At 48.1% G+C, this 17,503-nt stretch overlaps 1 protein-coding gene across 1 annotated transcript in view; it reads left to right on the forward strand.

Annotated features, from left to right (window-relative positions):
• ZFR2 (zinc finger RNA binding protein 2) overlaps positions 1-17,503 on the forward strand; it is an 811,721-nt gene that overhangs the window by 547,686 nt on the left and 246,532 nt on the right. The window contains exon 15 of the mRNA XM_086947097.1: positions 1,489-1,586. Within this exon, the coding sequence (XP_086803223.1) occupies positions 1,489-1,586 (98 nt within the window). The remainder of the gene's footprint in view (positions 1-1,488; positions 1,587-17,503) is intronic.

Below are 17,503 nucleotides of genomic sequence, written 5' to 3' on the forward strand. Positions count from 1 at the left end.
TCTTTTTTTCTCTGAATTGTACTTGTCACTAAGGGATCGTGGAGCAGTAAGTCATTTCTCCAGACATGCCTCTGGACCGTTTCCTTCAGTTCCATTAGTACCCAAAGTCAAGTATTACGCAAGATGAGAGGAGATTCTTAAACAATGATCCCAATAGCTCCACTATTCTCCAGACAGTACTGGTTTTCACAGCCTTGGCCAATGTCAGTTAAGAGGCCTCTTGAGTAGAAACCGGCCCTTCATCTTCTGTCCAGGTATAAAATGCATGGGTTGCACCATGACCTACTGTCCTTATATTGGACTGACTACTCGAGACCTAGAATTTGGTTCAATTCAACTACCAGATGATTGTAAGCAGATTTTGCATGTGACCAGAGGACATTTTACTCGGATCACTAAAACCTAATTTGGAAGCATTTTACTAGTGAACACAGTCTATTTGCCTGGATTCATTGGCACCAGATCTTGTCTCATCTGTTTACCCTACCAAAATCTGGATTGGAATACTCGTCTGCAATGGTGCACTTGTCTGCCCAGATATCTAAGAAGTCATGGTCAAAACAGCTACACAAATTTGTTCATGACTTCTAGAAGACTATGAAAATGTTTTAAAGACCTTTCTCCCAATTACTAAGACTCAACTTTAGGGGAACGTTTCTGACAGCTTTTGTGAAGGCTCCATTAGAACCTATTCACAATACGACGGTCAAGCATCTTTCTTGGAGCAATGTGTAGGATGATGCACTCCTTTACCAAGTACTGTATGTACAGTCCAGAATTGACTCTTCAGTGGGGTAGACAGTGTTGTGTAGCCTGTTTGATTAAGGTGAGCTTTAGTCCCTACTACCAATGTTTTGATTACTAGTAATACTATGTTAATTATATTCAACCAGGTAAATATCAAAAAGATCCATTACTAGAGAGGAAAAAGGTTAGTTACCATTAACTATAGTTCTCCAGTGTTGGTATGTTTTATAGAGTCAAGTGAGACCTGTCCTTCTTCTCTCTTATGAGTCTCCTGTATTGATTAAAGATGAACCAAAAAATAATAACCATTGGAGCCTCTAGGGGGAGCAGAGTCCACTGTCTCTTCACACCATTGGCCAGAATTTAGGACAACAAAAGTGAGGTGAGCAAGCTGTTACCAGTTTTTAGCTCTTTTCAATGTTACTTAATGTTTGAATGTACAGTTTTGTTATAACATTGTCTACAGAGAATTCCCAGCCTTGAGATTGAATATTCAAACTTGGATTTGTGAAAGATTCCAACGTGGGAAAACTGAACAGTAATTAAGTAACATTATTCTTAACTTGCACTAATGGATGAATGCTTCACAGTTGAGATCAATGGTGAGAAACCTGCATTGAACACTGCCTGTGATTTTACCTGTCTGTAGCTTGGGTTTAAACACAATTCTAGTACACAATGCTAGGATGAAAATAAAGAATCTGAAGGACTAAGTCTTAATCTAATACCTTTTTTTTCTAGTGGAAGACAAAAATTCACAGCCTGACCCTCCAGACCTTATCAGTAAGCAAAAGTGTATGGATTCTTTGGCGGCTCTTCGTCATGCCAAATGGTTCCAGGTGAGAATCCTTTTACTCTTTACATCACTCACAATGAAATCTAGAGCAGGCTGTCTGGCCTTGTGCTGTAAACAGACTTGGTATGCGTTTTTAAGTTTTTATATATTTCTACTAATTCAAAAGTGTATAAACACTTTGCTCAGTACAATTAGGTTGAAAATTAACAAAATGAGCCTCAATTGCTCAAAAAGAAATTGGTGGGTAGGAGACTGAAGTGTCAGTGAAGGTGACCATATGCAAAACAAGCATTTGCAATGCAATAGGTCTCGCAGCATTAAAGTTTGAGTTACTGGCACTGTAAATGACAATGCTTTGCATTAATTTTTTTTCTTTAATTTGCAATTGGTATATAAACATTGTTTGTGAATGGTTAGCTGTTGCTTATGCTAAGCAAAGTTGGCAGTAATATAGAGTGCTAGTCTTGCTTGTTATAAGCATGATGATTTAAAGCGCTCTGATACCTGCGGGTAAAGTTGGCGCTATATAAAAGTGAAAACAAATAAATAAAAAAAAGCCAACCTGTACTACGTCCGTTCTTATTCTTTGATGCCACATATCTTTGGGTCCCTGTATTTATTAACTGCACCCGACTGTGGGAAACCTCCATGGCAGGAACAACGTGTTGCGGGGCAGACAAGGGCAGTGTAGCCACTGTCCTGTGGCTGCACCGCGGGTTAACAGTGTAGGAGCAGGAAGGCAGGCAGTTGGTAGTGCTGTGCCATAACACTGCCGCGGCCTTCAATGTGAAATTCATACTGTGCTGATCCAAGGTACTGATGATTCACTGCTAGCAGTAATTTCAGGCAGCGTATTTTAAATGAGAACCCAAAAAGCAAACAAGCACTGACAAAGCCTTGCCTTTGGTACCTCTGGGCTTTGCTGACGGTTCTTAGCCAATGCTGTACAGAATTGCTGGTGCTGTGCAGCATGGCTACAGCAAATACACTGTAAACAAGTGCAGAGGAAGTCACAAGTAAATTGTCTGATCCAGGGTCGGGACAGACACAAGATGGGCAAGACGAATAAGACGCTAAAAATTGAAAGTGGCAAGAAAACTAACCTATGGTAAGCAGCAGGCAGGCTCCAAGTCCACAATAAGGCTCACAACAGACAGCGAGTGAACCAACAATCAGGTGTGACCTAACAACAGACATAGGAGGCGCTCCCTAGTAGGCTTGACTTAAGAAAATGCTTCAAGACAAGTCTGTGATGTAATTGTATGAAGTTCTAATTGTAGCTGGCCCAGGCTCCACATGATCATGTGCCACCATTGACAGATGGTTACGGTCTGTTGTACAGTGGTAAAATGAGTTTGGATCACAGCTGATTACATTTTTGCCACGAGAGTTATGTTCCAAAGTAAATGCTTAGTGGTGGGAAATTAATACAGTCTATTGCCTCTGTTTTGATGACAGGGTGTTTCTAGCCTGGCATTGCCTGGGGCCCTCAGTTTGAATGACAGTACTTTATTTATTTATTTAATGCGATTTTATATAGCGCGAACATTACCAGAAGGTGTCAGAACGCTTTACAAAATGAACCAGTTTCGATACATAAGGACTTAGGATTACATGAGTTAAATAAAAGATACAAACAGAACACCCGGTGTCTGACACACGCGGACCGGCCTTTGTAGTTAGACACATTTATGTTTGTAACACTCAGATTCCGGGGACTGCACACTTCAGTGTGGATTTCCATATTTCACATCAATGTCAATGTGTGCTGAGGACGGATTTAGTTTCCCCGACCCTAAGAGAAGCTTAAAGTTATTTTATGCTGACATATTTTGTTCAATCCTGCTGCTTACATCCGCATGCATAGGAAAGTAAATTAAAATTTGCTACCAAATGCCCTGTTTTCCGTCTAGCTTCGGCATCCCCCACTTTGTTGAGTTCTGTTTTTTTCTTGTTAGTTTTATATATTGCGCAAACTCGGCCCAAGGTCGACACCAGTTGCTTCACAGACGGACACATTTATTTTGTTAGGCAGAGGATGATTAAGTGATTTGCCGAGAGTCACCGGATGTGGAGCGTCCTTGCCGAGACTGGAACCCCCGCTTTGAGGTATGTTGTGAATTCTGCTGTGCGTGAGTCTGTGAGGGTGCCTGAAGTCTGTGTATAGTGTAAGAGTGTCTCTGCTGCGTAGACTGCCTGCATGCACTCGAGGGGCTGAGATGATGCCATGTGGGGCTCCTCTGCTCCTGCGGGTGCGTGTCGCAAGTGACTTGCGTGTAACTTACAGTCATAAAGCAAGCAGGTACATGGATGTGCCTGTACCAGCAGACGTCTCGTTGCAGCACTGGGCACGCGCACTGTGCATCGGACCACGGACTACAGATGCAGGTGCACTCGGGCGTCCAGCACACCGTGGCTGGCATGTTCAGACACATATACAGTGCTGCGAGTACCCACACAACGCTGTAACTAGATGTTATCACTCAATTAAAAGTGGCGTCTTTTTATCAGCTGCTGAATGATGAGAGGTTGACTCGACAGTGGATGCATTCAAATCTGTAACCTCAGATTACACACAGGTCCCTGCAACTGGTGCATTACCACCAGGTCTATCTTAGATGCGCATGCTGAATAGGAAGTGCGAGGTGTGCTGCACTGGGCCGCTTGCAGCACAGAGGATGGTACCAGGCTTGCCACGGTTTCAGAAGCGCTGTCGAGGGAGATTCATTGCCCTTCCCCAGTTTCACCCACCCTCCCCAACTCACCTACAAACCTCACTGTTAGAAACATTCTGCCTCCTCAGGGGGCGAGCCTTGATCTCGACCGGGGCCTGCCTGAGCTTCAGCCTTGAAGGGTGCACTGTGCTTCTCGGCGGTGCGTGGCCCAGACCTCCCCTGCCTCCCATCAGGAGCAGGCCGCAGGGCGGACCCGTTCCCCAGCACCCGTTTCCACACCAACAGCCTGCAGCCTGTTCTCGTTCTCACCCGACGGGTTTTACCTCCAGAGAGATACGGAGCTGGCAAAGTCGCCCCGAAAAGGGCTGTAATTAGGCCCCAGTAGACAGTGGAGGGCGCTGTCCGAGCCGGCCTGCCTGTGTTTAACACATTAATTTCCCAGCAACGGGGAACGGATCGCGAAGAATGCGCAGGGACTCAGTGGAAGAGGCCAGACCTCTACGGTGGCTGCCATGGGGGTGATGGGGGCGCAGCCCCGGGCTCGGGTTGGAAAGAGTCTGCAGGGCTGGTGTTGGCGTGTGGCCGTGGCTCCTGAAATCCCCCATACACCTCACAGCTCCGGCGATGAGACACACTCGCTGAACAGGAATCCAGCGAGCGCTAACGAAACTGAAACTTACGGCGCATGGCAGAGTCGCATTCCGATGCGCGCGACCCAATCCCAAGGCGTGCGTCGGAATCCGACTCTGCCATAGACAATGCTGCCCGCGTGGCCAGCTCTTGTCTCCCCTCGTTGTCGGCTGAGCCGAGAGCTATAGTTCTCTCAGCGAGAGCGCGCTTTCTCGCGCTTTTCGCAGCGAGCTCTAAAAAGGACACTGAATGTGAAACAGGGGTGGTGTTCTTCATACTGAGATTTTTATTATTAGTCAAAAACACTTTTAAAGTCCCACCTGTGTGCAGTATCCCAGAACACATTTTATAAAAAGAATTTTTGAATTCAGATATATACTACAGTCTGTCTAGTGCTCAAGTTATTTCATTAGCTTTTTTCTTTATAAACATAGCTACTAAACTGTAAAATTCTCAAAAAGAAAGGAGCAGTCTAAATATTAAGTCCTAATCAGTACAGGTTACTGCAGATTGTCTGTGTGAATCCCTTCACGGTGCAACTGGATCTGGAATGTTATACCTAGTACTGTATATACAATGACCACAAGTGGTTCTACTTGATATCGGGTCTGATGTTTTGCTGCTCTCTAGAAAGGAACATATACGAGGCGCTCTGCATTCAGTTTCTATCTTTCATATCTAAAGATGCGAAATCCCATGCCTCTGGTGATTTTTCGCCCCTCCTTTTTTGGGTGATGATGACACCCCTCCAAATCACAGTGCTCTAAACCTCTGGAGTTTGATGCATTCAAACGTCTGTTACAGTTCCCCATTCAGGCTGTTTCTGGAGTTTGGTTAAATCCCACTTTACCACCTCCCGCTATCTGTGCACACCGTGGTACCTGAAAGCCATTTGAGATAGGGAGGTGAAAATTTTTATTGCTTCCTTAATTAAATTAGAAAGGCAGGTTCCATCCAGACCTAAAAAAACAAACTCTGTCATAGACCCACTGCTTGAAACTCAGGTAGTAAGAACATGGCAGTATTTCACAGCATATTAAAATGTTGAAGTAGTCTAAAGAAAGATCCTCCTCTTCAGTCCCTGTACCTGCCTTGGACCTTCCAAGTGAGTGTCAATCAGGCTATGGCCTTGATCTGCTATTCAGAAGATCATGTGAGCCATCTTGGTTAAAATCCACTCTGACGTGCTTATGCTGGTCATTATTTTGACTCTTCTTGTGATGCCGGCACCAGCGCAATTATCTTCAACCTCTCGTCCATCCTTTAAAATATAGCTGTGTTTAAATCTTTAGCAGTCAGCATTGTCCTAAGCTTCTACTTTTCCATCGCTAATGTCTGCAGACCATCCATTTCTCTGCTTATTTTTTTAAACTGCTAAAACTAAATTTGAACAGTACCCCTTAATATTGAAAGCCCTTGATTCAGCTCCAAAGGATGTAATGGGGCTTCTGTTGCTACAAATTGTTTCTTTAAGCCTTCAAGGACATTTTTGACCTTTAGATGTTTGAAAAAGGTGGCTAAATTACATCTTTTTCTGTATGCTGTTGTACCTGCAAGGTTGACTTTGGTTGAGGAGAACTTCATCTGAGACATTTCTAGATATAAGAAGTATGATAGAAGTGTTTCTTGACAGGAAATAGGATTAGAGGTTTGCTAATTGAAGGCTCCTTTGCTACCTTATTGTTGTTAATGGAAGACTGTGCCAAATTCATGTGCCATTATGGTCTGATTTCAGGAGCCATGCTGCCAAAGTTAATGATGTCAGCTTGGATGGAATATTTTGCAGTGTAATCTTGTTATCTGAAAGAAACAGGTTATTATTAGATTCCTTACCTTAGAATATCCCCAGGCGTCAGACTGGATCCGGAAACTTTTGCGTAGCAATACCCCTGCACGTCGGTAGGCGTCGTCCGCTGCTCCGCATCCGTCGTGTGCGCCGTGATGACGTCGTCGGCGTCGTTAGCGCTGGAATGACGTCGCTCTCGCGCGCTGACGTCTGTTCTTCTTTTTTCCGCGCCAGCTAGCGCAGATCCGGAGAAGCTCTATGTGAGAAGGTGGCCTGATATGCAGTGCTCACTATTCTAGTGAACACTATGTATCAGTCCAGCAACCCTTATTGATGATTGGTTGTAAGTCAACCTTATAGACCAGCTATCCTAGTAGCGTGGATACGAGCAGTCTAAGGCTAAAGACTCGAGAGGGCGTGTTAAGCCAGCTGTTTACCACACATATACCCCTTGAATACCAAGTGAAAGGACACCACACAAGTGTTATGAAAATAAACAGTTATTTATTTAAAGATCACAACAGCCCTGTACTCTTTATGAGGACAGGGTACTAAGCACCAACCAAAACTCTTACAAAAATACTTAAGTTAGCACAGTATATACAAATGCCCGAGGGGCACGGAAAACCATATACTCTGAAAGTGGAATGCGAAATTACTAGCAGGTAAGTACAGTACTAATAGCTTTTGGAATCGCTAGGACTTGACTAGGGAATCGTTAGATTACTTCTAGGAGGCCTAGGGGACTCGGGTGCAGTGTGTGCACTCTCACGCGAGATGCGGGACAAAAGTCTATGGTAGCTAGGAATTAGAAAGTTAGTGTTCTCGGGCGAACCCGACCTGGTAGGGAGAAAACGAAAGTAGATTCTGACCCTTGGATAGTGAGGCTATGCTGGGGCACCGAAATGCCGAAGTTACCTAGCCCAGGGGCTGCAGCTGCATAGGTCTGAAAAGACGTCGGGAATCCTCGTAGACGGACCAGGAGCCGGAAGAAAAGGTGCTGGCCGGTGACCAGTGAAGAAAGTTCAGTTGGATCCAAGCCTGGATCTCGAAGATAGATGACACCTGAAAGCAGAGGGGACCAAGTTCGAGACTACTAGCCAGTAGTCAGTGGGCACCAGGAGGGCACCGGATGGTAGCCACCTCGACAAGGTGAGTGGGTGACGCTTGACTCGAAGATCTCACGGACCAGGAGGCGTTGTCGGCGACCAGGATGGAGGATCGAGCTGTCCCACGAAGATGGAAGCTGTCGGCGTCGCTGGACCCAGGATTGGGCAACAAAGCCTTGGCAAATTCAAGCCCACGCGGTGGACCTAAAATGGCGTCTGGAGTGGACCAGGAGGGTCCGGGGTGCCTCTCTTGAAGAAGGAAGCAAGGGCCAGCCTGGAGCAACCAGACCAGCAGTCGTGAAGTCGTTGGGCGTCGTTCAGAAGGCCACAAGCCAGCCGGCTAGTAGCCAAACAACGCGGTGCACAGCAAACAGCAGAAGGGCCCCACGCCGATCGTGGAGATGCAGGGAGGCTGATCTTGGGTGCTGGAGCTGCGCAGGGTCGGGGCTTCTCGGACCCCAAAGCACTCACCAGTGGAGGACACGGTGGGCTTGCAGTAAAGATGTCGTGCAGTCTTGGCGATCGTCGGTCCCTTGAGGTCTCGTCGCACTCACGGTTCTCAGCTTGGCTGTAGAGGTGAGTAGAGGTCAGAGGTGCCAGGGAAGCCGGGTCTCGTCGAGCTGGGTCGTCGGATTCGTGATGAAGGACTTGCAGCAGACCGCAGTGTTCTTTAGGATGGTGCCCGCTTGATGCAGGGTGACTACTCCTTAGCCACAAGGGAGAATCTTGAAGAAGAAATCGTGAAGTCCTTTCGAAGAAAGTGGTATCTTGATTCCAAAGATGATCTAATTTTAACAGGGGGCCCGCTCCCATCTTTATACTAAAAAAGGGGGCTGACCCGGTGACTAGGTCCTGCCTATGGGTGGGACTAGGTGGGGGGTGGTTACACCCCTCAGCCATGCCGGACTTCCCCAGGCCAGGGGCTGGTGTGCCCCTGGAACTGGTTCAGACCGGCCTATGCGTAGTGAGCACCGGGGTGCCACTCAGCAGTCACCTTCCTGTAAAGCCCTGCCTACCCAGGATACACAAAACCATGTCTGGGACGGTGCTAGCACCGCCCCTGACAGGAAACCCTTTGTCCAGGCTCCCCTCGCTGGAAGGACTCCCAGCTGCAGGGGGTCAGACTCGTGTCTGTGGTGGCAGCATCCATTTTGTGGAGCTGAGGCTTCAGTTAACTTTAACCGGGGTTCACAGTTACATACATGTCGTGTCCCTCTAGAAGGGTGGAATGCTAACCCCGTCGCCAGAATTGGCGAGGGGTTAGTATTCCAATTCGTATGACACCTTACTCGACATGTTTTGATAAAGCAATACCAAAGATAGCATTTAACCGCGAGGATTATAATGCACTTAAGAGTATATGGTATGCGATATCATGGAACAGCTATTGGGACTTGATTCCGCAAGCTGCAGACAGGCTCAGCTCATGCCAGAGCACCATCTCACACGATTCCAAGCACTCTGCCTTCAGGATTGTCAAGGCCTGCCATAGGAGTGACTGATAGGAATCTGTGTGTCCATTTTAGGGTTAGGTATAGGTATACTACACCTACAGCAAAGGGTGATTACACGACTTTGCCCCAGCTGTCATGCAGCCAGTTGTGTCAGATTTAGGAGGCCAGCCAGGGGTGGCATAATACATGCTGCAGCCCCTGGCAGCCCTGGGTACACCTATGCCCTGAGTTACAGGGTCTGATAAGGTGGCCCAGTACCAATTGGTAGATGCACCTAGGGTACATGAGGTAATTTAGAAAGAGAACAGCCAGGCTGTGGGTCTGATTGGCAGGCCCACAGCCAGAGAAAGTCGTAAACCAGTGAAACAAAAGCAAAAAATCTGGGTGATCATAGGATTGCAGACCCTACTCTCCTACATGACCCCCCCCCAAACTTTGGGACAATAAGCTAACCTTGACCAGGTGAGTCTTCTTGTTCTAAGTGGAAATATCTGGAGAGCCCATCGGCATTGCCATGATCAGTACCAGGTCTATGTTCCACTGTAAAGTCCATCCCCTGTAGGGAAATGGACCACCTAAGCAGTTTGGGGTTTTCACCCTTCATCTGATTTAGCCACAAGAGGGGCTTATGGTCGGTCTGAATCTTGAAGTGAGTGCCAAACAAGTATGGCCTCAGCTTCTTCAGGGCCCAAACCACAGCAAAGGCCTCCCTCTCAATAGCTGACCAATTCTTCTCTCTGGGGGTCAGCCTTCTGCTTATAAAAGCAATGGGCTGATCCTGACCATCAAAATTCAGTTGAGAAAGAACAGCTCCCACACCCAACTCAGAAGCATCTGTTTGGACAATGAATGGTTTGGAGTAGTCTGGACTCTTAAGGATAGGTGCTGTGCACATGGCCTGCTTTAGGTCATCGAATGCTTTTTGACAGCCTGCTGTCCACTGAACCTTTTTTGGCATTTTCTTACTTGTCAGTTCATTTAATGGTGTCACAATGGAACCATAGTTCCTGACAAACTTTCTGTAGTATCCAGTCAGGCCCAAGAAAGCTCGAACCTGAGTCTGGGTGGTTGGAGGAGCCCAGTCCCTGATTGACTGTATTTTGCTCTCCAGTGGCTGAACCTGGCCTCCACCTACAAGGTGGCCCAGGTATACAACCTGTGTCTGCCCTATCTGGCACTTGGTGGCCTTGATAGTGAGGCCTGCTGCTTGCAGAGCCTCTAACACTTTCCTCAGGTGGACCAGGTGATCCTCCCAGGTGGAGCTAAAGACAGCAATATCATCTAGATATGCTGCACAGAAGTCATCCAGCCCAGTAAGGACTTGATTCACCAACCTTTGGAAGGTGGCAGGTGCATTTTTCAGACCAAAGGGCATTACCACAAATTGATAATGCCCACCAGGGGTTGAAAATGCTGTTTTGGGCTTGGCATCCTCAGCTAACCTGATTTGCCAATACCCAGTTGTTAAGTCAAATGTACTTAAGTAGTTGGCAGAAGCCAATCTATCTATAAGTTCATCTGCCCTTGGTATTGGATGGGCATCAGTCTTAGTGACTGCATTGAGACCCCTGTAGTCTACGCAAAACCTCATCTCTCTCTTACCATCTTGGGTGTGAGGCTTTGGCACTAGAACTACTGGACTAGCCCAAGGGCTATCTGAGGGTTCAATGACTCCCAATTCCAACATCTTCTGCACTTCAGTTTTTATGCAGTCTCTAACATGATCAGGCTGCCTGTAGATTTTACTCTTGACTGGCAGGCTGTCACCAGTGTCAACCTCATGGGTGCACCAATTGGTCTGATTGGGTGTCAGAGAGAACATATGTCTGAAAGACTGAAGAACCTGTTTACAGTCTTTCTGCTGATGTTCAGAGAGGCTGCCACAAAAGACAACACCATCTACTGACCCATCATCAGGATTCTGAGTGAGCAGGTCTGGGAGAGGGTCACTCTCTTCCTCCTGTCCCTCATCTATGGCCATGAGCAAGCTCATGTCCTTCCTGTCGACATATGCTTTGAGCCTGTTGACATGGAGTACCCTGTGGGGACTCCTGGGAGTTCCAAGGTCCACCAGGTAGGTGACCTCTCCCTTTTGCTCAAGAATTGTGTGGGGCCCAGACCATTTGTCTTTGAGTGCTGCTGGGGCCACTGGCTCCAACACCCACACCTTCTGTCCAGGCTGATAAACAGTCAGGACAGCCTTTTGGTCATGCCAAGCTTTTTGAAGTTCTTGACTGGCCTTAAGGTTTTCTGATGCCTTCTCCATATACTCAGCCATCCTGGAGCGGAGACCAAGTACATAGTCCATTATGTTGGTTGCAGGCTTTTTGAGAGGTCTCTCCCATCCTTCCTTCACCAAACACAAGGGGCCTCTCACAGGGTGCCCATACAAAAGTTCAAAAGGGCTGTAGCCAACCCCCTTTTGTGGGACCTCTCTGTAAGCAAACAGAAGGCAGGGCATCAGGACATCCCATCTACGCCTGAGTGTTTCAGGTAGTCCATGAATCATCCCTTTTAGGGTCCTGTTGAACCTTTCAACAAGCCCATTGCATTGTGGGTGATAGGGTGTAGTGAATTTGTAATTGACACCACACTCCTTCCACATAGCAGTTAAGTAGCTTGACATGAAGTTTGCACCTCTGTCAGAGACAACCTCCTTAGGGAAGCCCACTCTGGAGAACACTCCAACTAGGGCCCTTGCCACCACAGGTGCTGTGGTGGTCCTAAGTGGAATAGCTTCAGGATACCTGGTGGCATGATCCACTACCACCAGTATAAACTTGTGCCCTGATGCTGTCTGGGGTTCCATTGGACCAACAATGTCAATCCCCACTCTTTCAAAGGGTACCCCCACCACAGGCATTGGTATAAGGGGGGCCTTTGTTGTGCCACCTGACTTACCACTGGCTTGGCAAGTGACACAGGAGCGACAAAACTCCTTGGTATCCTCATTCATGTGAGGCCAGTGAAAGTGTGAGACAAGTCTGTCCCAAGTCTTTGTCTGGCCTAAGTGACCTGCTAAGGGAATCTCATGGGCCAAGGTAAGTAGGAAACCTCTCTGAGACAAGGGTACAACCAGCCTCCTGGTCATGCCAGGCTTGGGGTCTCTTGACTCAGTGTACAGGAGTCCATCTTCCCAGTATACCTTGTGGGTACCTGTGGCGTTCCCAGCAGCCTCAGCAGCAGCCTGCTGTCTGAGGGGTTCAAGAGAAGGGCAGTCTAACTGGTCCTTCCCCAGGTCTTCCCTTGAGGGTCCCCCTGAACCCAAGAATTCAACTTGATCAAGTTCAAACTCTCTAGGCTCAGTTTCCCTCAATTCCTGCAGGTCAGCCTCCTCTGAGACTTGATCCACAACCTGGGGCAAGGGGGAAGGCACAGCCTTAACCCTACTGCTCTTTTTCTTGGAAGGTGTCTGGTCCATTGTTCCAGGATCCAGCACCTGTTCAGTGGGGCATTTTCTGGCCTGTGACCTAGTCACAGCAAACACATGTGCTGGCAAACCTAACATTTCCAGATGAGTCCTCTGCTCCACTTCTGACCATTGTGATGACTCCAAATCATTGCCCAACAAACAATCCACTGGGAGGTCTGAACTAACTACAACCTTCTTTTGGCCAGTTACCCCTCCCCAGGAGAAAGCTACAATTGCCATACTATGATTGGTAGTGACATTGCTTGCATTGGTCACCAGGAATTCTGTACCTGGCATGATCTGTCCAGGGTCCACAAAGCTAGGTGTCACCATTGTGACACTGGCACAAGTGTCCCTATAGGCCTGAGCCATTTTTCCATTAATAAAAGGTGTCTGTCTGTATTTGCCCAAAGTATTGGGACTTATGTCAGGGGACATATCCATATCCCCTGTACTGACAAGGACAGCCTGAGTGAGGGTGCCAACTAAGTTGTCACTCCCCTCAGAACCCAGGGTTAACCCTACTAAACCCTTGGGAGGTGCACTACCACTGCTGGCTGTACTAGGGGGCACAGGTGCCTTAGGGGCTGCAGTGGTAGGAGTCTGCCCTCCTCCTTTCTTGGTGCACTCACTAAACCAGTGAGTTTTACTTTTACAGTATTGGCACCACCTTTTAGATTGGCCTTCTTTCTTCTTTTGGGGAGCCTGACCCCCACCCTCTTTGGGTTGTTGGGGACCTGTCGAAGACTTCTGGTCATTTTGTTCCCCTTTTGAATCTTTACCCTTCTGGTCTGCTTTCTTCTGACCACCTTGATTCTGGCCCTGGTTCTGTTTAACTCTTGTTCTAACCCATCTGTCTGCCTTCTTTCCCAATTCTTGGGGAGAGGTCAGATCTGAGTCAACAAGATGCTGATGCAACAACTGGTTCTGACAATTGTTTAAAATTTGTTCTCTCATCATCAAATTGTACAATCCTTTATAATCAGTAACCTTACTGCCCAGCAACCAGCCCTCAAAAGCCTTAGTGGCACAATCTACAAAGTCAGCCCAATCTTGAGACTGAGTTTTCTGGGTATCCCTGAACAGCACCCTGTACTGCTCAGTGGTTAGGCCAAACCCATCAACCAGTGCACTTTTCAAGACTTGGTAATCATTAGCATCCTCCACCCTTGTGGTGAGGAGCTTGTCTCTTCCTTTACCCTCAAAGGAGAGCCACAAGATAGCTGCCCACTGACTTGGGGGAACACCTTGCACAGTGCAGGCCCTCTCCAAAGCAGTAATCCATTTGTGGATGTCATCCCCTTGTTTAAAGGGGGGCACTATCTTACCAAGGTGTTTTGTATCAAAACTCCTTTCCCTATTGCTAGGTACAATGCTGCCACCAGTGGGGACTGTCCCACCCAATTGTTGCTCTCTAGCAAAGGCAAGCCTTTCTTTGGCCAGGGCAAGTTCTTCCCTTTCAATCCTCAGATTGGCTGCCTTTTCCTTAGCCTCATACATTCTCCTCTGGGGAGATGTCATTCCCCTTTGAGAGGAACGTTGAGAGCCATTGGTATGAAGGGATCTGATAGAGCCTCTTGATAGAGATCTATCTCGTCCATTCCCCACGTTAAGCTGACCTGAGAGTGGCCCCAGGGCTCCCCTAGAGTCCCTCTCATGTCTGCTTAAGTTGGTCCTGGTTAGTCTGACGACTTCTACCTGGTCCTGCTCTGCCTCACCTTTAGATTCCAAGTCATCATCCTCATCATCAGCATCATCTGCTTCCTGATGTGGATGGTCCTGGTCATCAAAGGGTCCCTGTAGGGAGGGCATATTGCCTTCTGAAGTAGAAGGGTCTGGGTTACCAGCCCTCCTTGCATCATGAGTCTCTAAGAGACCAATCAGAAAAGCAGTTGTGGGGTTAGACCCCTGCTTAATCTTCCTAGAGGTACATACTTGTCGTAACTCCTGGAAGCTAAGCACAGTATATCTTGAAGGGATGACCTGTGGAGGGTCAACTGACACAAGGGGAGACTCAATGTTTCCTCCTGTGACCGACATACTGCTTCTAGTGTGGTGTAAGTGATGCACCTACCTACACTATGTGTTACCTACTGGTCCCTTGCTAGAGTTGTAGCCAAGGTGTGCTAAGCCTTGAGGAGCTACAACAGCTGGTTCAGTAGAACTCAGAGTATTCTAAGCTTTAGTTATATGTACCTGACAGTACTTATGTGATCTTTCAGCAAGATATTCTTAGGATACGTGTGGTAAAACAACAGCAAGCTCAAATCCCAACCGCTGCTCACCAATGTGAGAAGGTGGCCTGATATGCAGTGCTCACTATTCTAGTGAACACTATGTATCAGTCCAGCAACCCTTATTGATGATTGGTTGTAAGTCAACCTTATAGACCAGCTATCCTAGTAGCGTGGATACGAGCAGTCTAAGGCTAAAGACTCGAGAGGGCGTGTTAAGCCAGCTGTTTACCACACATATACCCCTTGAATACCAAGTGAAAGGACACCACACAAGTGTTATGAAAATAAACAGTTATTTATTTAAAGATCACAACAGCCCTGTACTCTTTATGAGGACAGGGTACTAAGCACCAACCAAAACTCTTACAAAAATACTTAAGTTAGCACAGTATATACAAATGCCCGAGGGGCACGGAAAACCATATACTCTGAAAGTGGAATGCGAAATTACTAGCAGGTAAGTACAGTACTAATAGCTTTTGGAATCGCTAGGACTTGACTAGGGAATCGTTAGATTACTTCTAGGAGGCCTAGGGGACTCGGGTGCAGTGTGTGCACTCTCACGCGAGATGCGGGACAAAAGTCTATGGTAGCTAGGAATTAGAAAGTTAGTGTTCTCGGGCGAACCCGACCTGGTAGGGAGAAAACGAAAGTAGATTCTGACCCTTGGATAGTGAGGCTATGCTGGGGCACCGAAATGCCGAAGTTACCTAGCCCAGGGGCTGCAGCTGCATAGGTCTGAAAAGACGTCGGGAATCCTCGTAGACGGACCAGGAGCCGGAAGAAAAGGTGCTGGCCGGTGACCAGTGAAGAAAGTTCAGTTGGATCCAAGCCTGGATCTCGAAGATAGATGACACCTGAAAGCAGAGGGGACCAAGTTCGAGACTACTAGCCAGTAGTCAGTGGGCACCAGGAGGGCACCGGATGGTAGCCACCTCGACAAGGTGAGTGGGTGACGCTTGACTCGAAGATCTCACGGACCAGGAGGCGTTGTCGGCGACCAGGATGGAGGATCGAGCTGTCCCACGAAGATGGAAGCTGTCGGCGTCGCTGGACCCAGGATTGGGCAACAAAGCCTTGGCAAATTCAAGCCCACGCGGTGGACCTAAAATGGCGTCTGGAGTGGACCAGGAGGGTCCGGGGTGCCTCTCTTGAAGAAGGAAGCAAGGGCCAGCCTGGAGCAACCAGACCAGCAGTCGTGAAGTCGTTGGGCGTCGTTCAGAAGGCCACAAGCCAGCCGGCTAGTAGCCAAACAACGCGGTGCACAGCAAACAGCAGAAGGGCCCCACGCCGATCGTGGAGATGCAGGGAGGCTGATCTTGGGTGCTGGAGCTGCGCAGGGTCGGGGCTTCTCGGACCCCAAAGCACTCACCAGTGGAGGACACGGTGGGCTTGCAGTAAAGATGTCGTGCAGTCTTGGCGATCGTCGGTCCCTTGAGGTCTCGTCGCACTCACGGTTCTCAGCTTGGCTGTAGAGGTGAGTAGAGGTCAGAGGTGCCAGGGAAGCCGGGTCTCGTCGAGCTGGGTCGTCGGATTCGTGATGAAGGACTTGCAGCAGACCGCAGTGTTCTTTAGGATGGTGCCCGCTTGATGCAGGGTGACTACTCCTTAGCCACAAGGGAGAATCTTGAAGAAGAAATCGTGAAGTCCTTTCGAAGAAAGTGGTATCTTGATTCCAAAGATGATCTAATTTTAACAGGGGGCCCGCTCCCATCTTTATACTAAAAAAGGGGGCTGACCCGGTGACTAGGTCCTGCCTATGGGTGGGACTAGGTGGGGGGTGGTTACACCCCTCAGCCATGCCGGACTTCCCCAGGCCAGGGGCTGGTGTGCCCCTGGAACTGGTTCAGACCGGCCTATGCGTAGTGAGCACCGGGGTGCCACTCAGCAGTCACCTTCCTGTAAAGCCCTGCCTACCCAGGATACACAAAACCATGTCTGGGACGGTGCTAGCACCGCCCCTGACAGGAAACCCTTTGTCCAGGCTCCCCTCGCTGGAAGGACTCCCAGCTGCAGGGGGTCAGACTCGTGTCTGTGGTGGCAGCATCCATTTTGTGGAGCTGAGGCTTCAGTTAACTTTAACCGGGGTTCACAGTTACATACATGTCGTGTCCCTCTAGAAGGGTGGAATGCTAACCCCGTCGCCAGAATTGGCGAGGGGTTAGTATTCCAATTCGTATGACACCTTACTCGACATGTTTTGATAAAGCAATACCAAAGATAGCATTTAACCGCGAGGATTATAATGCACTTAAGAGTATATGGTATGCGATATCATGGAACAGCTATTGGGACTTGATTCCGCAAGCTGCAGACAGGCTCAGCTCATGCCAGAGCACCATCTCACACGATTCCAAGCACTCTGCCTTCAGGATTGTCAAGGCCTGCCATAGGAGTGACTGATAGGAATCTGTGTGTCCATTTTAGGGTTAGGTATAGGTATACTACACCTACAGCAAAGGGTGATTACACGACTTTGCCCCAGCTGTCATGCAGCCAGTTGTGTCAGATTTAGGAGGCCAGCCAGGGGTGGCATAATACATGCTGCAGCCCCTGGCAGCCCTGGGTACACCTATGCCCTGAGTTACAGGGTCTGATAAGGTGGCCCAGTACCAATTGGTAGATGCACCTAGGGTACATGAGGTAATTTAGAAAGA

Source organism: Lissotriton vulgaris, chromosome 12 (assembly GCF_964263255.1).
Source record: "Lissotriton vulgaris chromosome 12, aLisVul1.2, whole genome shotgun sequence".
NCBI lineage: Eukaryota > Metazoa > Chordata > Amphibia > Caudata > Salamandridae > Lissotriton > Lissotriton vulgaris.